Source organism: Nomascus leucogenys, chromosome 20 (genome assembly GCF_006542625.1).
Source record: "Nomascus leucogenys isolate Asia chromosome 20, Asia_NLE_v1, whole genome shotgun sequence".
NCBI classification, from domain to species: domain Eukaryota; kingdom Metazoa; phylum Chordata; class Mammalia; order Primates; family Hylobatidae; genus Nomascus; species Nomascus leucogenys.
Window position 1 is genome coordinate 81,844,181 of NC_044400.1, and position 26,903 is coordinate 81,871,083.

Genomic DNA, 26,903 nt, shown 5'->3' on the forward strand with positions numbered 1-26,903 from the left:
CGCCCAGGCTGGAGTGCAGTAGTGCAATCTCGGGTCACTGCAACCTCTGCCTCCTGGGCTCAAGCAATTATCATGCCTCAGCCTCCCCAGGAGCTGGGATTACAGGCGCCTGGGACCACACCCAGCTAATTTTTGTACTGTTAGCAGAAACAGGGTTTCATCATGTTGGCCAGGCTGGTCTCAAACTCCTGACCTCAAGTCATCCACCTGCCTTGGCCTCCCAAAGTTCTGGGATTACAGGCATGAGCCACTGCACCTGGCCCTCTTCCTATGCAATTTCTGATGTTCATTAATCACCATCTGTATAAAAATGCATGTCACTGACCTCCCCACCTACATCCCCTTCGAAGAGACCTGGCTTCTACTAACAGTCCTGGTACCTAATTTTGTACTATGTTCCTTTTTCCCTATCACAGCCCATTAGACTACAGGTAGTTTGTGACTCTCTGGGCTCAACGAAGCCAGAGTTTCTCTCCAGATTTTGTAGAGCCTGTTAAGTTCCATGCATGCAAAATGAACCCCACCAAGAGACAGGGCTGCCTCAGAGATAAAGCTCCAGGGAGGGAAGAGAAGCCATAAAGATGCAGACAAGGCCAGGTGTCTGCAGAAGCCAAGAATGGAGCACAGGAGCAAAGTCACAAGGACATGAGACCACAGAGCTCCCTGGGAAACAAAGGACAAGCATGACCATGCCTGAGTTTCCCAGTTCAGTCTCTGGAGGGCACCAGAGCCCCAAAATAGGTAAAGCAGAAACTGCCAGAACTACAAGTAGAAAAACAGCACATCCACAATCCCATGGGAGATTTTAACACATCTCTCAGCAAGTAATAGAACAAGCAAGAAACAAATCAGTAAGAAGATAATACCATCAAATAGCACAAGACATGAGAAAGCCAGATTACCTGCAATATTTTTAGAAAATGCTAGAAGCAATTTTTTTCCTATATAAAGCAATGAGGGTTAATTCCTAACATTCCCTTCCATAACACAGAAAAGGTGACAACAAAAATCTCCACAACAGAAAATTACTTGATTCCAGACCACAGTTATCTAAAGAGACCAGTGAGTGTAATATCTAAAACATATAGTTATCTTCTGTTTCCAACTTAAAAGGTTGAGCCTCGACCAGCCTGGCCAATATGGTGAAACCCCATCTCTAGCAAAAATACAAAATTAGCCGGGTGTGGTGACACACGCCTGTAGTGTCAGCTACTCGGGAGGCTGAGGCAGGAGAACCACTTGAACCTGGGAGGCAGAGGTTGCAGTGAGCTGAGATTGTGCCACTGCACTCCAGCTTGGGTGACAGAGAAAGACTCTGTCTCGAAAAAAAAAAGGTTGAGCCTAAAAGCTGCTAGTCCGCCTAGGTACCCTGGTAAATACTAGCTAACACAGGCTATGCTGCTGTAAATTACAAAAATGCTATTAAGACTTTCATTAACTTAAGATTTCCAAAGGAATCTAGGTTAAGCTGTAGCTTATGAGTTATGTTCATTTTTGCATGTATATTATACTTCAGTTTTCAAAATTTAAGTATATTACTAAGATACACAGATTCAAACTGGTCCATAAATCCCAAGCATGATAAATAAAAATTTTTTTTAAACGGGGGCCGGGCGCAGTGGCTCACGCCTGTAATCACAGCACTTTGGGAGGCCAAGTCGGGCGGATCACAAGGTCAGGAGTTTGAGACCAGCCTGGACAACATGGTGAAACCCCAGCTCTACTAAAAATACAAAAATTAGCTGGGCATAGTGGTGTGCACCTGTAATCCCAGCTACTCGGGAGGCTGAGATAGGAGAATCGCTTGAACCTGGGAAGTGGAGGTTGCAGTGAGCCGAGATCATACCACTGTACTCCAGCCTGGACAAGTGGGCAACACTCCATCTCCAGGAAAAGAAAAAACAAAAAAAAAGGATAGGAATAGAGGGTAGAAAAATATAAAAGTACTGGCTTCACAGGACCCATGCTCAGCCCACTCCATGGCAGGAGCTATCTCTTCTTCACATCCCTGTCCTTCCAAAACGACACTCACCACTCACTGTCTCATTCTCATCATGGGGTGCTGCAGGCCAAGTGTTGGAGAATCAAAAATGGACCCAAGAGCTCCACTTGGAGCAAGGGCTCAGCACTGCTTGAAGACCTACTGCACACAGAGTTTCCCTTGCAAACTCTGTCTCCCGGAGCAATGAACACAACCAGCGACCAGACCTGGGCTCCTACATACCATTCCGTACTCAAAGAACCTAGGCCTTCTCTGAGAAATGGCTGATGCTAGGGTTGGGGGGCGGGTGGGAAAAACTACAAGATGAACCTGGAACATCTTGTTGTACCAGAACGTAAAGAGGTGCTCAAGGGCTGATGGGGACATGTCAAAGGCATACAACTTAAAGGAACTTAATAGAACTCCCACTGGTCAAATTTGGGACAATGTGAGGATTTAAGAAAATAAGGACTAAAATACATAACTCGTTTTTATTTTTAAGGGGGAGCTCATTTTTGCAGAAAAATGACAGCTAAAAGGTAGAAAGTGCAATAATAGCCGGTTACCATTTAACAAGTCCATGATGAATCATCAAGGACTGCTAAAGCTGTGGCTATTGGGGACAGGTATGGTGGCTCACACTTGCAATCCCAACAATTTGGGAGGCCAAGGCAGGAGGAAGATCACCTGAGCCCAGGAGTTTGAGCCTGGAGTGAGCTATGATTGTGCCACTGTACTCTAGCCTGGACAGAGCAACAGAGCCAAGACCCCATCTCAAAACAACAACAACAACAAAAGCTACACTGTTGGGACAGACTACAAACACAGCCCACAGGTCCCTCATTAGTGACAATGGGGACCTGTGCCTTTCCACAGAAAGCTCTGGTGGCCATCGCCTACCAGGGGTGGGTCAGCTGACACATAAGCTCCTCCTGATGTGGTCTGACTAGCACTCTGTCCTTCCCTCACTTCTCTTTGTTCTGCTCACTTCCTTTGACCCCTTTTCTTTTAAGATTATCTGAATCTCCTTTCAGTTGGAGGGTATCTACCCAGGCTTGACTCCTTCTGAACTGCTTTTCAAATGTACAGTATCTTTTATACTCTAATGTCTTCAAAAAAAAAAAAAAAAAAGTATATTGTCAGTCTTCTGAAGGAGGTTTGCTTGTGCCTCCTACTCTACATCCCACAATAATTCCTAGAGAAGCAGATTGCTGAGGTGAGGCAGGCCACTGCCCAGCCTAGGCTGGTGCAGGACACTCCCTTCTTCTGCACACAGATCTTTAGCAAAGGGCCTAAGCTACCTTTCAAGGTTCCAACTTTGAGATCCAACCTGGCCTTTGTGACCTAGGTCTGATCATGAGAAAGCTAAAGCAGTCATGAGGAACTGGGGATTGGGAGTGCTGTTCTAGACTAGCGGAAGCTGAAGAGGCACAACCACCAGATGAAAAGTATGCATCTCAACCCCAAAATACAGAAAAAGGCAGATACGGGGCCTGCTGGGGACATGCCCCTCTACCCGCTTTTAGCACAATAACAGATCTTGTTACTGATGTGATGTTTCCCAAAATGTGGCTGGGTGCTGAGTCAATAAGGAAACTGTCCTTGTTCTGACGTATTTGGGGGTAACAGTGCCACGACAGCTACCAGCCATCATGCAACAAAAGAGACGGAGGCTAGGCACAGTGACTCATGCCTGTAATCCCACTGGGAGGCCAAGGCAGGTGGATCACGAGGTCAAGAGATCAAGATCATCCTAGCCAACATCGTGAAACCCCATCTGTACTAAAAATATAAAAATTAGCTGGGTGTGGTGGTGTGCACCTGTCGTCCCACCTACTTGGGAGGCTGAGGCAGGAGAATTGCTTGAACCCAGGAGGCAGAGGTTGCAGTGAGCCAAAATCATGCCACTGCACTCCAACCTGGCAACAGAGTGAGACTCTGTCTCAAAAAAAAAAAAAAAAAAGAGATTCAACAGGTAGAACAAGATGTTTCAAGGTGGAGAATCTAGATGAGGGGATAGGTGTCTGCTGTGCTGTTTTACTTTGACTTGAAAGTTTTTAAAATAGATTAAAAAATAGATCAAATATTTCACACATACACACAAAAGCTAGAATCCAAGTATACCCATTTGGCATTATGTTTTGAAAACTGAGGGAATACCTGAGGACATGAAAACACTTAAAAACAGATACAAAACTATTAAAATTAACCAAACACTAGGTGGCTGCAGGGTTAATAACTGGTCAAACAGGAAGGTTTTCAGGAAGCAGCTATAGAAGAAACCAGGGGAATGGGGATTGATACAATAAAAACTCGGGTTTTAAAAGTAAAAGGGAGGATAATAACAATTGCTAATACAAGCATCCGGTGGTCACTGCATTAAGACCTTTCCATGAAGGTGATGGTTTCATCTTCCTCATTTTCATACACAGGGAAACTGAAGCTTAGCAAGATTAAGTTCATTATCAAGATCAGCCAGCTGAACTAGACCCTGGCAGGCTGATTCCTGAGTCCCAGTCTCAATTGCAGAGAGTAACACGACAGTGCCATAAGCACAAGAGTGAAAGCACTTAGCCACAGTGCAAGGTCCAGGAGTCAAGCAAAGAAAGAGAGATGAGGCCAGGCACGGTGGCTTACGCCTGTAATCCCAGCACTCTGGGAGTCCAAGGTGGGCAGATCACCTGAGGTCAGGAGTTTGAGACCAGCCTGGCCAATATGGTGAAACCCTATCTCTACTAAAAATACAAAAATTAGCCAGGCGTAGTGGCGCACACCTGTAATCCCAGCTAATCAGGAGGCTGAGACACAAGAATTCCTTGAAACCAGGAAGCAGAGGTTGCAGTGAGCTGAGATTGCACCAGTGCACTCTAGCCTGGGAGACAGAATGAAACTGTGTCTCAAAAAAAAAGAGAGATAAGTAAAAATGGCAGTATATCTGAATGTCAGAGAAGCTGTTGTAGACTACAGGAATTACTTAACTCCAAGGCAGAGGAAAGATGCAATGATATTAAAGTGGGGTTGCGGCACTGTGGCTCATGCCTGTAATCCCAGCACTTTGGGAGGCCCAGGCAAGTGGATCACTGGAGCCCAGGAGTTTGAGACCAACTGGAAACATGGCAAAACCCCATCTCTACAAAAAAATACAAAAATTAGCCAAGTGTGGTGGCACACACCTGTAGTCCCAGCTACTCGGGAGGCTGAGATGGAAGGATCACCTGAGCCCAGAAGGCAGAGGTTGCAGTGAGCTAAGATTGCGCCACTGCACTCCAGTCTGGATGATGGAGCAAGACTCCATCCCCAAAAAAAGAAGAAATTAAAAGTAATAAACCCTAATAGGAAGAACAAGGAGACTTTCAAAACACTACTTCAGTTTCATACGCATGAGAGGCTAAAAGCTAAAGATGGCATCATATAAATAAGTAAATATCCCCAGACACTAAAAAGGAAATCAGTAAGAGCTGCTTGTGTGCCACACAGACAAATGACATGGGAGTCACAAGGTTTGCTGTGTGGAGACTGTGCCTGGTCTTAGAAAGCAGAGAAAGAATTAGCAGCCCCTCACACACACCCATGTGTGCCTGCACTCGGGCTGCAGAGGCTTGAAGGTCCATCCTCATAGGGGAGACAGCTTCTGTCTCAACCAGCACTTATTTTTTCATATTCTGACCAAGTCTAGAGGCCCTGGGGTACACCCTGGGGTACACCCTGGGGTTCCCGCAACCCCTTGGAAAGGAATCCCTGCATTCTGGCAAGCCAAGGATGCCAAAGGTCCTCCATGGAGACAGAGCTGAAGCCAGGCCATAGGCTCTTCTGCCACAACTCCTGCAGAGCACACATGGCACAGGACAAGAGGCCACGGCAGGACTCAGGCAAGGGCACCCAGGACTCGGCAGAGGCCTCTTCGTCCTCAGCCTGCCCCTCTAACATCTACATCTGCCAGGGAGGCACCTCTGTACCCCACTCCTAGCAGCCACCTGCTCCCACAGCCAGCTGACAAGCCTGTTTTGGCCATGCAGGTGGCAGTGCAAAGACATAAGCTCACAGCAAGGGCAGCAACGCTGCCCCCACAGGAGCTCAGGCCTCCAGCCAGAGACCAGAAGGGGACATGTATGCAAGGACCACCAAGGGGCCATAAGAGGCTGACTGGTCAGCAATATTGGACGGGAGCACTGGCCTGGTCTGGCCTGACTCTAGATGCCACACTTCCAGAGGGTGCACAGATCAGATCACAGGGTGACACTAACTTGCTCAGTTCTAACTCCGCACTCGCCACATCGCAACTTGCTCAAACTAAATTCCAACTTCACTGTAGAAGAACTTTCAGAAAAACCTCAAACCACATTATCTTTTACTATTCCTCTAAAAACACATTTATGGGTTAACCAACTATTATTTGCTCTGTATCAGGGACATATAACATTCTTTTTTGTGTGTGTGTGAGACAGAGTTTTGCTGTTGTTGCCCAGACTAGAGTGCAATGGCGCCATCTCGGCTCACTGCAACCTCCGCTTCCCGGGTTCTAGTGATTCCCCTGCCTCAGCCTCCTGAATAGCTGGGATTACAGGCGTGCGCCACCACGTCCGGTTAATTCTGTATTTTTAGTACAGACGGGGTTGCACCATGTTGGTCAGGCTAGTCTCGAACTCCTGACCTCAAGTGATCCACCCGCCTCGGCCTCCCAAAGTGCTGGGATTACAGGCGTGAGCCACCGCGCCTGGCGGTACATTCTTAATATTTTATGTCAGCTGCTCCATGTAAAAATCAATTTATCTAATCACTTCCAGTGTTTTCCATCTTCCCATAGGCCTAATAAAATTCACTTGGACATTTTTACAACTTAAACTTAGCATAAAACACTCTTGCTGCAAATCATCCTGAAACAAGCAATCATTGTAACTAAATAATAAACTAACAGGCCGGACGCGGTGGCTCACGCTTGTAATCCCAGCACCTTGGGAGGCTGAGGAGGGCGGATCACGAGGTCAGGAGATCGAGACCACGGTGAAACCCCGTCTCTACTAAAAATACAAAAAAATTAGCCGGGCGTGGTGGCGGGCGCCTGTAGTCCCAGCTACTCGGAGAGGCTGAGGCAGGAGAATGGCGTGAACCCGGGAGGCGGAGCTTGCAGTGAGCCGAGATTGCACCACTGTACTCCAGCCTGGGCGACAGAGCAAGACTCCATCTCAAATAAATAAATAAATAAATAAATAAATAAATAAATAAAAATAAACTATCATAAAAACAGAAATTATACAAGACAAAGGTCATGTCTCCCTTAACACTAATTCAATCGGATTAAGTACGTATTTGAGTTGAATATAAAAAGAAATGGCAACACATCACATTTGAATCAATCACTAACTTTATGTAAAGCTGCAAAAATGAACCACAGCAGGGCTATTTAGAGTAAGAAAGAAGCCTGGAGATGAGAAAGATTAAGTGCAGAAGAGAAAGTTGGAAAAACAACCCAAAGAACACAATACCTTTAAGTTTGGTATAGCTGTGAAGGAGTGGATCTGCAGAAACCATGCAAGGCCACCAAGGGTAACCCGACACTTTGGACCACACCAAATCACCGACGTTGTATTTCAACAGGTGGTCTTTGTCTCTTCCAGTGTTTGGACAAGACTCTTTCTTAGCTGGAATCTGAAAATGAACAACAGAAGACAAACACTAACACATCCAATCACTACTTGTGTATCCAGAAGACCAAGGATTCACCAGGCTACGATGTCCAAATACACACAGACCCCCAAAAATGGAGTGTGCTCCCTTGCTGTGTTTTAGATGATAGCCTGAACATCGTTTCATCAAAATTTTGTCTCTTAGGCCAGGCATGGTGGCTCACGCCTGTAGTCCCAGCACTTAGGGAGGCCAAGGCGGGCGGATCACGAGGTCAGGAGATCGAGACCATCCTGGCTAACACAGTGAAACCCCATCTCTACTAAAAATACAAAAAATTAGCCGGGCGTGGTGGCGGGCACCTGTAGTCCCAGCTACTCGGGAAGCTAAGGCAGGAGAATGGCGTGAACCCAGGAGGTGGAGCTTGCAGTGAGCCGAGATCACGCCACTGCCGAGATCACGCCACTGCACTCCAGCCTGGGCGACAGGGCAAGACTCCATTTCAAAGAAAAAAAAAATTTGTCGCTCACTCTCAGCTAAAGGATCAGGACAGTGCATAGCACACAGCAGGTGTTCAACGTTATGAAGATCTTTATATAAATCTATTTCCTTGGCCTAGTATTAATAGATGGTCTTTAATGGTACTTTATTCAACTGGTCGAAAAGGAATTCTCACAGAATTCCAAATCCATACTGACTCCTGCCCCCAGTCATGTCTGACGATCAGTTCTCAGCAGCTCACGTGTCACCAACATGAACCGTCCCAGTGTGGTGAGGGCAAGGGCGCCAAGAGGACTAGGAGCAAGTCTCGGCTCCATTACATGTAATCTGAGTCCTTGGGGCTCTCTGAGCCTCAATTTCTCCATTTCTAGAACATGATGGGTAGGCTGAGGCTGAACATTCCACCAAAGAAAAACTCCTCCCCACAAGCCACTCACAGTTCTGCTCTCCAGTGGAAACAAGCACAGGCAGCATGGCCCCAACCCTCCAAGGGTGAATCTCTAGCCTTGCTCCTCAGAGCACTATACACATGGGTAGATTGTTCCACTGCCTCAGGCCTCAGTTTTCTCACCTGTGAGCTGAAGATGCGGGCCCAAAACCTTGCCACAAGCATGCTGGTGAGGGCTGGCATGAGCTGCCACATGACACATTTTCATGTTTTTTTGATCCTCCCACTTCAGCCTCCCTAGTAGCTGGGGCCACAGGCAGTGCCACCACGCCCAGCTAATTTTATTTTTTATAGAGACAGGGTCTCGCTATGTTGCCCAGGCTGGTCTTGAACTCCTGGGCTCAAGCAATCCTCCTGCCTCAGCCTCCTGAAGTGCTGGGATTACAGATGTGAGCCACCGCACCAGGCCTGACACACTTTCTTTTTTTTTTTATTTTTTTATTTTTTGAGACGGAGTCTTTCACCCAGGCTGGAGTGCAGTGGCGCAATCTCGGCTCACTGCAAGCTCCGCCTCCCGGGTTCACGCCATTCTCCTGCCTCAGCCTCCTGAGTAGCTGGGACTACAGGCGCCTGCCACCTCGCCCAGCTAATTTTTTGTATTTTTTTTAGTAGAGACGGGGTTTCACCATGTTAGCCAGAATGGTCTCGCTCTCCTGACCTCGTGATCCGCCCGCCTCGGCCTCCCAAAGTGCTGGGATTACAGGCTTGAGCCACTGCGCCCGGCCACCTGACACACTTTCAGAACAGCTACCGGATTACTGCACAGCAACCCAGGTTTACATTTATTGACCCCACTCTGCAGAGGAAGAGTCAAAATTCAGGTGAGTTACTCAAGTTTTAACAAAACCAAGGGACACAGCTAGGAATAAAAGCCAGATTTTTTTGTTTGGTTTGTTTTTCAGTTGGAGGAGAAGGAAAAAGCCAGCTCTGATACAGGAACATCGTTTGAGGCCAGGAGTTCGAGAACAGTGTGTGCAACATACCAAGACCCTGTCTCAAAACAAAACAGCTAGGTCTCTGACAACTTGCACAGGCCTCTTCCCAAGCAAAAGCATGAGGTTCAATACTGCCGTAGGCACCTCAAAAAATCTTTCTAGGCTGGGCACGGCAGCTCATACCTGTAACTCAAGCACTTCAGGAAGTGGAGGTGGGAGGATCGTTTGAGCCCAGGGGTTTGAGACCAGCCTGGGCAACACAGCAAGCCCCCATCTCTACAAAAAATAAAAAATTAGCTGGGCACCGGCCGCCCCGTCTGGGAAGTGAGGACCGCCTCTGCCCGGCCGCCCCGTCCGGGAAGAAGTGAGGAGCGCCTCTGCCCGGCCGCCCCATCCGGGAAGAACTGAGGAGCGCCTCTGCCCGGCCGCCCCGTCCGGGAAGAAGTGAGGAGCGCCTCTGCCCGGCCGCCCCGTCCGGGAAGAAGTGAGGAGCGCCTCTGCCCGGCCGCCCCGTCCAGGAAGAAGTGAGGAGCGCCTCTGCCCGGCCGCCCCGTCCGGGAAGAAGTGAGGAGCGCCTCTGCCCGGCTGCCCCGTCTGGGAAGTGAGGAGCGCCTCGGCCCGGCCGCCCCGTCTGGGAAGTGAGGAGCGCCTCTGCCCGGCCGCCCCGTCTGGGAAGTGAGGAGCACCTCTGCCCGGCCACCCATCGTCTGGGAAGTGAGGAGCGCCTCTGCCCGGCCACCCATTGTCTGGGAAGTGAGGGGCGCCTCTGCCCGGCCACCTATCGTCTGGGAAGAAGTGAGGAGCGTCTCTGCCTGGCCGCCCCGTCTGGGAAGTGAGGAGCGCCTCTGCCCGGCCGCCCCGTGTCTGGGAAGAAGTGAGGAGCGCCTCTGCCCGGCCGCTCCGTCTGGGAGGTCTACAATGGAGGCCAGAAGCAATGTGGGGGCTGGACGTGGTGGCTCACGCCTGTGGTCCCGGCACTCTGGGGGGCGAGGCGGGTTGATCACTTCGGGCTAGGAGTTCGAGACCAGTCTGGCCAACTTGGCGAAACATGAAAAATACAACAGACAAACCAACCAACCAACTCAGTGACAACAAAACAGGTCTACCCTGGAGTCATACTCTAATTTTTTTTATTTTCCTCCCTTTCTGATCCTTTATCCCACTTTCTTTTTCTTCCTCTTCCTTCTCCCTCTTCTTTGTCAAATAGAGGATTGAGTTATTATCACTGATCCACATAAAGTCCCTCTCTACCTTATTTTAACTCCCACCCCCCATTTCTATTCCCCGACTTCCCATGTGTAACCTTCCTAATATGTTTGATATGCATCTTTTTGTTTGTATGTATTTTTAGAAAATGTTCATTGTTTTTGTGTGCAAAAAAAAAATTAATAAAAATAAAAATTAAAAAAAAAAAAAAAAATTAGCTGGGCACATAGTGGTACACACCTGTGGTCCAACTACTCAGGAGGCTGAGGTAAGAGAATCACCTAAGCCTGGGAGGTCAAGGCTGTTGTAAGCCATGATCACACCACTGCCCTCTAGCCTGGACAAAAGAGACTATCTCAAAATAAATAAATAAATAAAATTTTAAAACTTCACCATTGCAATTACATGAGCGAGGACTAAACAGCTCCTGAGTAATCAAAAAACATTTTGTTAACCCTCAAAGCTCTTCATTATTTTAACAATTTCAAGGAGCTGCAACTAAAAAGCAACACCCTATAGACCACCAGATGAACAGAGACTGCTGCCCCATCAAGAGTTCCTTCCTTCTGCCAAAGCCATGGCCCCTTGGTTGTTTCATATGGCTTATACTCATCCGAGTGTCAGGGCCATCCTGAGTGCCACATGAAGGCATGGAAACACCAACCACCAGGCAGAATGGAGCAGCACCACCACATCTTTCCATCGCAAGTTAGGATGAGGATACACTCATTCGCTTGTGTTCAATGTGCTGGGCTCTGCACTGGGAACCAAGAACAGGAGGCAAAAGACACATCCCTAGGCCTCAGGGAGGCAGACCATCTGCTGGACCACCTGGCTGAGGAGACAGTAAGTGGACACTGGACCACAGGGTAAGGATAGCGGGAGCACCTCTGCACAGCTCTGCTTCCCACTTATCAGATGGTGGAGACTTAAGAAGTCACATTCTAGAGCCCAGCATGTCTCCACTGACCACATCAGGCTAAAGAACACCTTGGAGATGAGTTCCATGAAAAGAGTGCAGCCTGACGTTGTCAAGCAAGGGCTCTGAAACTGGCAGAACCACGTTAAGAAACAGACTTTGCCTCTTTTTAGCCATTTGAATCTTGAACACTTAGTTCACCTCTCTAGACCTCTCAACTGGCTCAGCAGCCAGCTGAGAACTGAGGAGGCAGTGCCAGGGCATCCTGGAGCCCGCCCTCCAACCCACAGCCAGGGCTCAGGCAAGTGGCTGGAAGTACCAGGTCTGTCCTCACCTTCTCCACCCACCCCAGTACTCGTGCAGGTGCCCTCATAGGGTGACCCCTTACACGATGTCTCCTAAATACCTTTTTATCTGAAGGACTTGATATCTTAGACACAAGAGCTGCTTCGACAAGGCCCTGCTCAAGCAAGGAGTCATATTTTATGCTCCTCTTCCTGTTCCTTCTCGCCTTGTTTTCTGGCTTTTGTCCATTTTCTTCTGACTGAGACACATCAGCAGCACTGTCACCACAAATGGAAGATTCAAAGAGAGGCTTCCCATTCATGTACGTTTTGGTGATTTTCAGCTTTATTTCTGGAGAGCCATTTTTGATAGGGGTAGTGTTAGGGGGTGTCCCAATCCCTTTCATTTCCTGGGACTCAAAACGCAGTTTGGCATCGTGTGCACCGGGTTCTCCATTAAACACCCGGGAAGTAAGATCTTTCAGCTTGTCGGCTGGAATAAAGGGCAGGGCGTCGTGGCCGTTAAACTTCTGCATGACCCCCTCCTGCAGGCTACTGGAGAGCTGGGCTTTGCTGAGGAACACAGAACACTCGCGATTCACCTCGCAGCTCGGAGTCTTCCCGTTGGCACTGCCGAGGATTTCTGGTGCCTGCTTCATCTTTATGCACTTTACAACACTCTGAACAGAAAGGGGACTCTGCTTGATGCTAAATTCCATCCAGCCCAGATGCTTCCGTTCTTAGAACACTATGGTATTAAAAAAAGAAAAAAGAAAGAAAAAGCAATTACGTTTAAAACCTAAGATAGGTATGCCAGGACCTCTACAGCTTTGTGGGGTCTGATTTTCTTTGTAAGCAATTTATGATGTTTTTATAATAATTCAGGTCACAGAAGGCAGTTTTAGTATCACAAAAATTACACGGAATCACAAAATGATAAAGCTGAAAGAACAAGGAATCATTTTTTAAAGGAAGAACATGAAAGTCAGTCAAGACAGCAAACTCCAGTCATACCACTAATAATCTACAGCGTGGCCATGGATGCATAACTTGTCAATCATCCCTGAAACACAGATTTCCACCTGTCCACCAGCATATACTTAAAAGAGCTAATATGTGTGAGGCAGCTGGCATAATGCCAGGCCTATGCAAAAGGACAACAGGGAATAGCATAAAAGCAAAATCAACACTAACAGGAAAAGAGCTCATCCCAATCCCTCCTGTTACAGCTGAGGTATCAGGCGGAGGCTCAGAATGTGCCCAAGATGACCTGATCAGCAAAGTTTAAAACCAGATATTCCAACTCCAAGCATAGGATTACCTCCAGGTTGATGAAAATAAGAAGCAAAAAGCCAAGAGTCTCCAAGGGTGAAAGCATTCCCAGCCAGGTCTGGCTATGCTCAACCCAGTATTCTTATCTCAGTCCACTAATCCCCTCCGTGTTCAGGCCTAAATTAAACAAGAAAGAGCACAGCAGTAAGGTCACATTTTTTAGTTACTACCTGAAGATTAACTACTTGAGAACAACACCACTGAGCCACAACACAGGTTACTTTGCCAGTGCACCACACTGGCCAATGAGGCCCAAGTGCAGAAGGGGCAGTTTAGGAAGGTAACTCTGGCTGCAGCATGGTGGTGTGGCGTCTTCACTACAAAGCTACAGTCCCTAATCTGAGACATCTAATGAAGGGGCCAGAGCCCCAAAACACAGCTAGGAATAAGAAACAGGTAGGCACCCGCCCCAGCTGGGAAGGCATCTCTCAGGCGTACACCATCACAAGCTCCAACAACAGCCTTCTGAGAAGGCAGAAATCAACAACATCAGACACTGGGGAAAATTTGAGTACAGTAAGGACCAGAGATGCCCGTGGACTAGAACAGCGGTTCTCAAATGGGGAGGATTTTGTTCCCCAGGGACACTTAGCCTCATCTGGAAGCATTTTTTTATTACCACCACTAGGGGGCGGCCCCTGACCTATGATGGGTTGTGGACGCTGCTGCATCCACATCATGGACAGCATTATGGACGCTGCTGCATCTCCTGCAACGCACAGGATGCCCGGGCAACAGGGCTATGCGGCCTGAGATGTCCACAGTACTGAGGTGGAGGACACCTGACGTGCAGCAACAGGGGGCTGCTGGTGTCTACAACCCACAGTCTCCACAGAAAAGCAGACAGCTGAGGAAGGAGACAGAAAAAAAAGAGCAAATGTAAAACCTTGAAAAAACGTTAAAGTCCCAGTTCAGCTTCATGTGCTCTGGACAACTCTTTAACACCAAAACACATACAAATGTGTTCTGTCTGACCCGCAAAATTTCTTAAAAAGGTAGATCAAAGTCAGTTCCTCTTCCAGCTCATATCATACCAACTGTCCCAAGGTAAAAACTATAACCCTGGACAAAATATAAAAAACCACCTCCTGAAGGAACCGAGAGCAACCAAAAGCAGAGAGAAAATGGATGGAACCAACTGTTGAAAGAAAGGGAACAGCACTGGGTGAACTCCATTTTTAAATGTGTGACTGAGGAGAGTTTGAAGCAACTGTAACAGCTATGAGGGGGGGAAATCTCAAGGAGAGAGTCTCAGAGGGGAGCCCCAAATTCTGCCTATAAACTCTGCCCAAATTCCAGGCTGATTCCAAGCAGCCTAGCTTATGAAATAACTGAAAAGAGATTCCAGCTGCTGGACAAAAAAAAAAAAAAAAGTGTGTGTGTGTGTGTGTTTTTTTAGACGGAGTCTCGCTCTGTCACCCAGGCTGGACTGCAGTGGCGTGATCTCAGCTCACCGCAACCTCCACCTCCCAGGTTCAAGCAATTCTCCTGCCTCACCCTCCAGAGTAGCTGGGACTACAGGCGCCCACCACCACACCCGGCTAATTTTTTGTATTTTTAGTAGAGACAGGGTTTCACCATGTTACCCAGGATGGTCTCGATCTTCTGACTTTGTGATCCGCCCACCTTGGCCTCCCAAAGTGCTGGGATTACAGGCGTGAGCCACCGCACCTGGCCACAAACCCATTTTTAAGGGGAATGTGGTCAGGCTTTGGGAGGCCAAGGCAAGAGGATCACTCAAGTCCAGGAATTCAAGACCAGCCAGGGCAAGACAGTGAGAGCCCATCTCCACAAAAAAATATAAAAATTAGCCAGTCTTGGTGATGTGCACCTGTAGTCCCTGCTACTCAGGAGGTTGAGGCAGGAGGATCACTTGAGTCCAAGAGGTCAAGGCTGCAGTGAGCTATGATTGCACTACTGAGCTCCAACCTGGATTACAGAGCAAGACTGTCAAAAGAAGGGGGGAAAAAAAGGAAGCAGAGCCTCACAGATCTGTGGAACAAAATTAAGGGGTCTGGAGTCCCACCCAGAAGGAGGAGAGGAAAAAAAAAGGCAAAAATATTTGGAGAAAACAATGGTCTTCCAAAAGTTCCCCAATTTAATAAGATACAAATGTACAGATTCAAGAAGTTCAGCAGCTGGGTGAGGTGGCTCATGCCTGTAATCCCAGCACTTTAGGAGGCTGAGTCAGGTGGATCACTTGTGGTCACGAGTTCAAGACCAGCCTGGCCAACGTGGTGAAGCCACAACTCTACTAAAAATACAAAAATTAGCCAGGGTTGGTGGCACACGCCTGTAATCCCAGCTACTTGGGAGGCTGAGGCAGGAGAATCGCTTGAACCCAGGAGGTGGAGGTTGCAATAAGCAAAGACCATGCCACTGCACTCCAGCCTGAGTGAGACTCTGTCTCAAAAATAAATCAATAAAAATAAATTTTTTTGTAGAGACAGGATCTTGTCTTGTTGACCAGGCTAGTCTCTAAGTCCTGGCTTCAAGGAATCCTTCCACCTCGGCCTCCCAAAGTGCTGGCATTACAAGCAGGAGCCCCTGTACCCTGCCAAACAATTTTTTTTTCCCTTGAGACAGGGTCTCACTACCACCCACGCTGGAGTGCAGGGCAATGGCACAATTTCAGCTCACTGCAACGTCCATCCTTCACGGCTCAAGCAATCCTTCCATCTCAGCCTCCCAAGTAGCTGGGACTATAGGTGGACCCCCCCATGCTCAGCTAACTTTTTAATCCTTTTTTTGTATAGATGGATCTCACTATATTGTCCAGGCTGATCTCAAACTCCTGGGCTCGAGGGATCTTCCCATCTCAACCTCCCAAAGTACTGGGATTACAGGCATGAGCCACTGCACCCAGCCCAAACCACCTTCCTTTTTTTTTTTCCTTTGAGACAGAGTCTCACTCTGTCACCCAGGCTGGAGTGCAGTGGTACGATCACGGCTCACTGCAACTTCTGCCTCCCAAGCTCAAGTGATCTTCCTGCCTCAGCCTCCTGAGCAGCTGTGAGGACTACAAGGCACTTGCCACCATGCCCGCCTAATTTTTGTGTTTTTGTACAGACAAAGTCTCACCATGTTGCCCAGGCTGGTCTCAAACTCCTGGGCTCAAGCAATCCACCCGCCTTCGCCTTTCGAAGTGCTGGGATTACAGATGTGAGCCACCATACCCGGGTTTAACTATCTTTCTTATGTTGGGGAAGGCAAGGAGTGGGTAAGTTCTTAAGTTTAGAAAAGTATGAAGAACAATAGGACAAACTAATATACCCGCCACCTTGAAAGACAATTTTTTGCATTCTGCCACATTTGCTTCCAGTTTTTTGTTGTTGTGTTGTTTTGAGATGGAGTTTCACTGTCACTCAGGCTGGAGTGCAATGGCCCGATCTCGGCTCACGGCAACCTCCGCCACCCAGGTTCAAGCGATTCTCCTGACTCAGCCTCCTGAGTAGCTGGGATTACAAGTGTGTGCCACCATGTCCCACTAATTTTGTGTGTGTATTTATTTTTAGTAGAGACAGGATTTCACCATGTTGGCCAGGCTGGTCTTGAACTCCTGCCCTTGTGATCCACCCACCTCGACCTCCCAAAGTGCTGGGATTACAGGCGTGAGCCACTATGCCCAGCTGCTTCTAGTTTTTACATGAAAGAAAAGAACTACAAATAATAACCACTACAAATGTGTATTTAGTGCTTCCTCTGTGGCACTCTGGTTTGAAGGCAGTCTCCAGACCTGAGAACTAGGAAAGGAAAGGAGCAATGGGAGCCAGCCCTCATGGGGTTGCCAGGTCCAAGAAGCCAGGGTCACCTAGGCAGACCATTCACCTCCACACCCACAACACTATAAGGTAGGCATGACTCTTCCACTCCACAGGTGCAGGGGCTGTGACACCCAGGTCGTACAGCTGGGAAGCAGAGGGGCAGCACTCAAATATAAGCACTCTACCTCCAGGTGCTGCCTCCCACCAGTCTGGTGAGGAGTGAATGCATAAAGCACATAAAGATGAAGTCTACCTTATTTCCAACGTATAAGTTCCATTTGCTCTCCCCCAGAGGCAATCTCCATCATGATCTTCCTACACACCCTCCCAGGCTATAGCGTGTATTCATTAACACAGAACTGTTGCATGCAGTTTGTATTGCTATAAACACTGTCATACCTTTGTTCTGCAACTTGATCAGTCAGTCAACATACCTTTATTTCCCTATCATGATATGTACAAATATAGCTTAGTCTTTTTAGCTGTTGTATTATTATTCATCACAAATAATTTATTCTTATTAAGTTACTCAAAGATGATGGAAACAGGCCAGGCATGGTGGCTCATGCCTGTAATCCCAGCACTTTGGGAGGCTGAGGAGGGAGGATCATCTGAGGTCAGGAGTTCGAGACCAGCCTAGCCAACATGGCAAAACCCTGTTCTCTAATAAAAATACAAAAATTAGCTAGGCGTGGTGGCACACACCTATGATCTCAGCTACTAGGGAGGCTAAGGCAGGAGAATCGCTTGAATGTGGGAGGCGGAGGTTGCCGTGAGTCGAGATCGCACCACTTCCCTCCAGCCTGGACAACACAGAGAGACTCCATCTCAAAAAAACAAAATGATGGAAACATACATAGAAAATGATGTAAAGTTTCCCAAAATATTATGCAAAGTTAGCATAATCCTTATACCAAAACCAGGGAAAAAAGTATTTAAAAAAAAAAAAAAAAAGCTATAGACAAGATCAGTCAAGAACTGACTGAAACTACCCTAAATAGAAGTCAATCAAACCCAGCCATCACTATATTAAAAAAGAATAAGATACCATGGCCAAAAAGGGCTTATCCAAAAATATAAGGATAATTCAACATCAGGAATTCTATTAATGTTGTCACCATGTTAACACATTATGGAAAATTTCTGGTGAAGATGGCTAAAATGCTGTTTTAAAGAAAAAAAGAGGCCAGGCATGGTGGCTCACGCCTGTGACCCTAGCACTTAGGGAGGCTGAGGCGGGTAGACTGCTTGAGTTCAGGAGTTCGAGACCAGTCTGGTCAACATGGTGAAACCCTGTTGACCATGGAGTGGTGGTCATGCACCTGTAGTCCCAGCTACTTTGGAGGGGAGAGGCAGGAGGACTGCTTGAACCTGGGAGGTCGAGGCTGCAGTGAGCTAAGATGGTGCCACTGCACTCCCACCCGGGTGACAAAGTGAGACCCTGTCTCAAAAAATGAAGATAGAGAGAGAGAGAAAGAAAGAAGGAAAGAAAGAGAAAGAGAAAGAGAGACAGGAGGAAGGAAAGGAAGGAAGGAGAGGAATGAAAGAAAAGAGTTCGGGAAGGAAGAAAGGAAGGGAGGGAGGGAGAGAGGCCGGGCACAGTGGCTCACTACTTGTAATCCTAGCACTTTGGGAGGCCAAGGAGGGAGGACTGCTTGAACCCAGCAGTTTGAGACGAGCCTGGGCAGCATAGTGAGACCCTGTCTCTACAAAAAATAAAATTAGCCAGGCACACTGGCGCACATCTACAGTCCCAGCTACCCGGGAGGCTGAGGTGTGAGGATGGCTCGGGCCCAGGAGGTTGACACTGCAGTGAGCCGTGACCACACTATTGCACGCCAGCCTCGTGACTCAGCAAGACCTTGTCTAGCTACATTGCCTAATGCAAAGCAAGAAAGAAATCTCCAGGTCTAGAAATGAAAAGGGAACAGCAGTCTGAGCCTCACAGGGTGGAGGCTGCCCATGGCAGGACCCCAGGGTTTAAGAGCTGGGACTTGGCAGCCAGAATACAGAGCAGAGGTACAGGACAGGGGCTTGGGTCTGACTGGGCTTCCTGCACAGAGCCCAAAGGAGAGGAGTCATGGAGAGCAGCTGGCTACAGTGATTAGGAGCACCAAGTGTGGAGGCTGCTGTCTGGACTGGAATCCCAGCTCTGCCACTTATTAAACTGTGGGACCCTGGCCAAGAGCCTCTACCACTCATCCTCACTCCATGTCCTGAGGACAGAGGACCCACCTTGCAGGTACTTTCAAACATTAAGGAGGAAAAGAAGCCACCACCAGGCAGAGGACTTCCTCATCACCAGGTGAGTGTCTGTGGTCACAGTGCTGTCATCATCACCTGAGCCCCTCTACCAGCCAGCCCAGGGCTGGGCCCTCAGCAAACACCCACCAGAGGCCACTGGGGTGACAGAGCCACCCTTGAGAAATGTGAACCCCAAGCCTCTGCCTAAGAAGGCTAAATCCCGAGACCAACAAATATATGTCAAAACAGGTCTAGAATGAGTGACACTGGTAGGGCCTGCAGGGCAACCTGAGAACTGCCCATGGGGAGTCCCCCTCTCCCTGGGAGAGCCACTGAGAGATGTCCCTGAGGTAAACACAGCCTCCCACCAGCAGTGAGAGATCCTCCAGGAGCCAGGCATGGGACAGTATGGAAGGTCTTCCACAGAAGAACAGGAAATTACTGTTTCCATGATTTGCAGACTTGGAAAAAAAAGGTATTGGTATTGAAATTTAAAACTCAGTTGAGTTGAATATAGCAGACCAAGCACAGCTAAAAATATAATAGATTAGAAGATAAATCTGAGCGAATCAGCAAGGAAAAGGGCTGATAAAGAGATGAAAACCATGTAAGATAAATTAAGACATAACATTCATGAATGTTTCATTCTGTCAAATATAAAGTGCCTACTATGAGCAGGACACTGATTTTAGGTGTTGGGATTATAACATTGAACAAAACAGGGTGAAAAACGCTCTGTCTACCCAAAAGAATTAAAAGCAGGAACCAGAAGATATTTGTACAACCATGTTCACAGGAGCACTATTACAGTAGCCAAAAGGTAGACGTAACCCAGGGGTCCATCAACAGATGAATAGATAACCAAAATGTAGACTATCTACACAGTGTAGTAGTATTCAGCTTTAAAAGGAAAGAAATGCTGATATCTGCTACAATATGGATGAATCTTGAAGAAACTATGCTAAGTGAAATAAGGCAGACACGAAAAAGACAAATACTGTAAAATTCCACGTACGAGGTCCCCAGAATAGTATTCATAGAGACAGGAAGTAGAATGGTGAGTGCCAGAATCTGGGGGGAAGAAAAAGTTGGATGGGGAATTATGGGACAGAGTTTCAGTTTGAGAAGATGAAAAAGTTCTGGAGATAGTGTCATGGTTGTACAACAATGTGAATGCACTTAAGACCATAGAACTAAATGCTTTAAAATAGTTAAAATGGGCCAGGCGCGGTAGCTCACGCCTGTAATCCCAGCACTTTGAGAGGCCGAGGCGGGCGGATCACGAGGTCAGGAGATCGAGGCCATCCTGGCCAACATGGTGAAACCCCGTCTCTACTAAAAATACAATTAGCCGGGCGTGGTTGCGGGCGCCTGTAGTCCCAGCTACTCGGGAGGCTGCGCCAGGAGAATGGCGTGAACCTGGGAAGCGGAGCTTGCAGTGAGCCAAGATCGCGCCACTGCACTCCACCCTGGGCGACAGAGCGAGACTCTGTCTCAAAAAAAAGTTAAAATGGTAAATTTTATGTTATGTATACCCCCAAAAATCCTCTACCTTCAAGGAGCTTACATTCCAATGCAGTTCTAGTTGGAGAGGCTTGGGAGGATGAGGGAAAGACAACTTTTTCTTTTCATTTTTTTTTTTTTTTATTGAGATACGGTCTTGCTCTGTTGCCCAGGCTAAAGTGCAATGGTGCCATCACAGCTCACTGCATCCTAGAACTCCTGGGCCCAAGCAGTCCTCCCACCTCAGCCTCCCAAGTAGCTGGGACTACAGGCATGCACCACCACACTGGCTAATTTTTTTGTATTTTTAGTAGAGATGGGGTTTCACTATGTTGGCCAGGCTGGTCTTGAACTCCTGACCTCAGGTGATCTACCCGTCTCGGACTCCCAAAGTGCTGGGATTGGCGACATTTAAGCCACCGAGCCCGGCCTGAAAGTTTAATATGCATATCTCTTTCACAAAAGAAAGAAGTAAAATCACAAGGACAAAGAACGGAAGGGATTAGAGTTAGAGATATCAAACCTAGGGAGGCAGACTTAGAGGAATCAGATTGGTACTGGAGAAGTGCTGTTGTAGGAAGAAGACTAATAACCTAAGAATTCCTCGTTTATAAATATTTTTCTTCTTAAAATATCTTAAAGTTACAAATGCAACATGACCATTATAAAAAGGATGAAAATATTTAAGCACTCAGGTGAAAAATAAAAATATAGAGGTTAAAACAGAAATTACCAGTTAAGAGTTAGCAGTGGTTCTAGGACAGGCACAGTGGCTCATGCCTGTAATCCCAGCACTTTGGGAGGCTGAGGCAAGCGGATCACAAGGTCAGGAGTTCAAGACCACTCTGGCCAACATGGTGAAACCCTGTCTCTACTAAAGATACAAAAAATTAGCCGGGCGTGGTGGTGCACGCCTATAATCCCAGCTGCTCAGGAGGCTGAGGCAGGAGAATTGCTTGAACTCGAGAGGCGGAGGTTACAGTGAGCCAAGGTCGGGCCACTACACTCCAGCCTGGGTGACAGGGCGAGACTCCGTCTCAAAAAAAGAAAAAAAAAAAAAAGAGTTATCAGTGGTTTTCTAAGGGGGACAGGAACAGAGGTGGGAAGAGTTAAGCATCACATTGCTGTTTTTTAAAGTAAGTGCTTAGGAATTATATAGCTAATTATTCACATTTCACGGAATATATACAATATGACCTGACACGTTAAGGGGCTAGGGAGGCTGAACAGCCCCTGTAGGACCACACGGACCTTGGGAGGTCTCCAACATGAGGGGAGGGACTCCGCTCTCAGAAGCAGGGGGAAGGCTATGGACAACAACAGTCACCATTAAGAACCCACTCACTCAGGCCGGGTGTGGGGGCTCACACCTGTAATCCCAGTACTTTGGGAGGCCAAAGCAAGAGGATCACTTGAGCCCAGGAGTTGGAGACCAGCCTGGGCAACATGGTGATGGCAAGACCCCATCTCTAAAATTAAAATAAAAATAAAGAAATAAAAATAAAGAACCACTGAGTCCCACCCAAGTTCTCCAGCACTTGGAAATACAGCAACAAACAAAATGCCTTCCTTATTCTTGAGGTGCTAATATTCTAGAGGAGAGAGGCAGAAATTAGGAAGAGTAGATATGCTAGGAAAAGAGAAAGCATAGAGGGCGGTGGGGAGGCAGGAAGACTATTCCTTCCTGGACTGGGGCTGGGTAAGCCCTAGTGTGCATTTCTGGTGAGGTTTTTTGTTTTTTTGTGTGTTTTTTTTTTTTTTTGAGATGGAGTCTCCCTTTGTCGCCCAGGCTGGAGTGCAGTGGCGCGATCTCGGCTCACTGCAAGCTCCGCCTCCCGTGTTCATGCCATTCTCCTGCCTCAGCCTCCCGAGTAGCTGGGACTACAGGCGCCCACCACCACGCCCGGCTAATTTTTATTTTTGTATTTTTGATAGAGATGGGGTTTCACCGTGTTAGCCAGGATGGTCTCAATCTCACTTCGTGAACTGCCCGCCTCAGCCTCCCAAAGTGCTAGGATTACAGGCATGAGCCACCGTGCCCAGCCCTCTGGGGAGCTTTAACACTTCAGACACAGTAGGCCTCACTGCTCCCATCTTGCCCACTGGCTTAGATGTCAGCTAAAGCCCACTCTGATAATTCCGTGAATCCAACTGAGCAGAAGGAGGTCTCAACACTAGGACAGCAGAGAGATCTTCAGGACATTCCCCAGAGCCAGGCCGTGAGACGGACCAAGCTCCAACCCATTCCTCCAGGGGCGGAAAAGACTGAAATGGAAACCCCAAGTTTGCAAATATGATTTACACATACCTAAAATACCCTCATTTTCTAATATATCACACTAGTCTGCCTGAAATATATTTCAGCCCTGCTATCACTGAATGATGGTAGAACCTCTGTTCTCATATAAAACAATTCCACGTAGGCAGGGCACAGTGGCTCACACCTGTAACCTCAGTACTATGGTAGGCCAAGGCAGAAGGATCGCTTGAGCCCAAGAACTTGAGATCAGCCTGGACAACATGGCAAAATCCTGCCTCTACAAAAATTACAAAACTTAGCTGGGCGTGGTGGTATGTGCCTGTGGTCTTAACTACTCGGGAAGCTGAGGTGGGAAGATCGCTTCAGCCTGTCAGGCGGAGACTGCAGTGAGCCAAGATTGTGCCACTGCACTCCAGCCTGGGTGACAGAGTGAGACCTTGTCTCAAAAAAGAAAAAAAAGGCCAGGCGTGGTGGCTCACCCCTGTAATCCCAGCACTTTGGGAGGCTGAGGCAGGTGATCACCTGAGGTCAGGAGTTCAAGATCAGCCTGGCCAACATGGTGAAACCCCGTCTCTACCAAAAATACAAAATTAGCCAAGTGTGGTGGTGGGCACCTGTAATCCTAGCTACTTGGGAGGCTGAGGCAGGAGAACCACTGGAACCCAGGAGGCGGAGGTTGCAGTGAGCCGAGATCATGCCACTGTACTCCAGCCTGGGCAATGAAAGTGAAACTCCGTCTCAATAAAAAACCTTGTACAAGAATGTTCACAGCAGCATTATTCGTAATAGCAAAAAGCAACCCAACTATCAACTGATAAATGGTTGAACAAAATGGTCTATCCATGCAATGGATATTTAGCCACAAAAAGAAATGACGTCCTGGTTTATGCTACAACATAGATAAACATGATGCTAAGTGAAAGAAGCTAGATACAAAGGCCACATGCTGTATGATTCCATTTATGTAAAATGCCTAAAATAGGCAAATCCATAAAGACAGAAGTAGAATGGCTGCCACGGGCTGGGAGAGGAGAGGATAGAAAGTGACTGCTTAACAGTGCAGAGTTTTTTACTGAGCTGATGAAATGTTTAGGAATTAGGCAGCAGTTACGGCCGGGCGCGGTGGCTCAAGCCTGTAATCCCAGCACTTTGGGAGGCCGAGGCGGGCGGATCACGAGGTCAGGAGATCGAGACCATCCTGGCTAACACGGTGAAACCCCGTCTCTACTAAAAATACAAAAATAATTAGCCGGGCGTGTTGGCGGGCGCCTGTAGTCCCAGCTACTCGGGAGGCTGAGGCAGGAGAATGGCGTGAACCCTGGGAGGCGGAGCTTGCAGTGAGCCGAGATCCTGCCACTGCACTCCAGCCTGGGGGACAGAGCAAGACTCCGTCTCAAAAAAAAAAAAAAAAAAAAGGAATTAGGCAGCAGTGACTTTTGCACAACACTGAACATACCAAAAACACCACTGAATTGTACACTCTATAATGGTTTAAACAATAAATGTTATGTGAATTTTATCTCAATAAAAAAAAAAAAAGGTCGGCTGGGCGCAGTGGCTCACACCTGTAATCCCAGCACTTTGGGAGGTCAAGGCGAGTGAATCACCTGAGGTCAGGAGTTTGAGACCAGCCTGACCAACATGATGAAACTCTACTAAAAATACAAAATTAGCCAGGCATGGTAGCACATGCCTATAATCCCGGTGACTTGAGAGGCTGAGGAAGGAGAATCGCTTGAACTCAGGAGGCGGAGGTTGCAGTAAGCCGAGATGGTGCCACTGTACTCCAGCCTGGGAAACAAGAGCAAAACTCCGACTCAAAAAAAAAAAAAGTCAAATCTTGGCCAGGCGTGGTGCCTCACACCCATAATCCCAGCACTCTGGTTGGCCCAGGCAGGAGGATCGCTTGAGCCCAGGAGTTCAAGACCAGCTTGGGCAACATAGCAAGAACCCCAGCTCCACAAAAAGTAAAAAAGTTAGCTGGGTGTGGTAGTGCATGCCTGTAGTCCCAGCTACTCAGGAAGCTGAAGTGGGAGGATCGCTTGAGCCCAAGAGGTAGAGGCTGTGAGCCGTAACTACACCACTGCACTCCAGCCTGAGTGGCAGAAGAAGACCCTGTCTCAAAAAATACTAATATACGACTGGGCGCAGTGGCTCATGCCTGTAATCCCAGCACTTTGGGAGGCCGAAGCGGGTGGATTACCTGAGGTCAGGAATTCCAGACCAGCCTGGCCAACATGGTGAAACCTCGTCTCTACTAAAAATACAAAAATTAGCCGGGCATGGTAGCGGGTGCCTGTAATCCCAGCTATTTGGGAGGCTGAGGCAGGAGAATCACTTGAACCCGGGAGGCGGAGGTTGAGGTGAGCCGAGACCATGCCACTGCACTCCAGCCTGGCCAACAGAGTGAGACTCTGTCTCAAAAAAAAAAAAAAAAAAAATTATACATATATGTGTATATATATATATATATATATATATATATACACACTAATATACATGGGAAGCTCAAAAATAATAAAGCAGCTGGGCATGGTGGCTCACGCCTGTAATCCCAGTACTTTGGGAGGCCAAGGCCAGTGGATCAGTTGAGGCCAGGAGTTTGAGACCAGCCTTGCCAACATGGTGAAACCCCATCTCTATTAAAAATACAAAAATTAGCCAGGCGCAGTGGTTCACACCTGTAATCCCAGCAACTCCAGAGTCTGAGGCAGAAGAATCGCTTGAACCCTGGAGGTGGAGTCCGCAGTGAGCCGAGATTGCCACTGCACTCCAGCCTGGGTGACAGAGTGAGACTCAGTCTCAAAAAAAATAAAAACAGGGCCAGGCGCGGTGGCTCACGTCTGTAATCCCAGCACTTTGGGAGGCCGAGGCAGGCGGATCACGAGGTCAGGAGATCGAGACCATCCTGGCTAATACAGTGAAACCCTGTCTCTACTAAAAATACAAAAAATTAGCCGGGTGCGGTGGCGGGCGCCTGTAGTCCCAGCTACTCGGGAGGCTGAGGCAGGAGAATGGTATGAACCCGGTAGGCGAAGCTTGCAGTGAGCCGAGATCGCGCCACTGCACTCTGGCCTGGGCGAAAGAGCAAGACTCCGTCTCAAAAAAAAATAAAAAATAAGGTAATGCCTTCAAAATTCTGAGGAAAAAATCATTACTAACCTAAATGATATATAGCCAACCAAGCTATCAGCTGAGGATATGCGCACATGATTCGGCATATAAAGTCTTTTTTTTTTTTTTTTTTTTTTTGAGACAATCTCACTCTGTCATCCAGGCTGGAGTGCAGTGGCCTGATCTCAACTCACTGCAACCTCCGCCTCCCGAATTCAGGCAATTCTCCCTGCTTCAGCCTCCTGAGTAGCTAGGATTACAGGCACCCAACACCAGGCACGGCTAATTTTTGTATTTTTAGTAGAGACTGGTTTCACCATGTTGGCCAGGCTGGTCTCGAACTCCTGACCTCAGGTGATCCACCCACCTCAGCCTCCCAAAGTGCTGGGATTACAGGCGTGAGCCACTGCACCCGGCCATATAGTCTTAATAAACGTTGCCTCACACATATTTTAAGATAACTATCAGACCACGTATCACCAAACATGAAGGTAAACTAAGGAAGACATGAGATCCAAAAAACAGATGGTCCATCTCAGAAGATGATGTGAACAGCTGTGCAGCAGGATAGGGAGGAGTCCAATCTGGAGCAGGAAGACAGCTCTGGGAGAAAGGTCATCACAGAAGAAAAAAAAAAAAGAAAAAAAGGAACTGACAGATCTAGAGTAACTGACCATCCCAAAGGCTTTTTATACAGTGCATTTGAAAAACTTTAGGCTGAATTAGTAACAGATACACGGAAAATAAAGCCAACAGAAAAACTTACCACCAGGAAAACAAAAAGTCATAC

At 47.7% G+C, this 26,903-nt stretch overlaps 1 protein-coding gene across 3 annotated transcripts in view; it reads right to left on the reverse strand.

The window, feature by feature from the left end:
* Positions 1-26,903, reverse strand: part of NSD2 (nuclear receptor binding SET domain protein 2) — a 114,267-nt gene that overhangs the window by 71,096 nt on the left and 16,268 nt on the right. For all 3 annotated transcript variants that reach the window (XM_030801369.1, XM_030801368.1, XM_030801371.1), the window contains exons 2-3: positions 12,019-12,644; positions 7,465-7,627 (exon numbers count right to left, since the gene is read on the reverse strand). In XM_030801369.1, coding sequence (XP_030657229.1) covers positions 7,465-7,627; positions 12,019-12,615 — 760 coding nt within the window. In that variant the 5' untranslated portion in view covers positions 12,616-12,644. The remainder of the gene's footprint in view (positions 1-7,464; positions 7,628-12,018; positions 12,645-26,903) is intronic.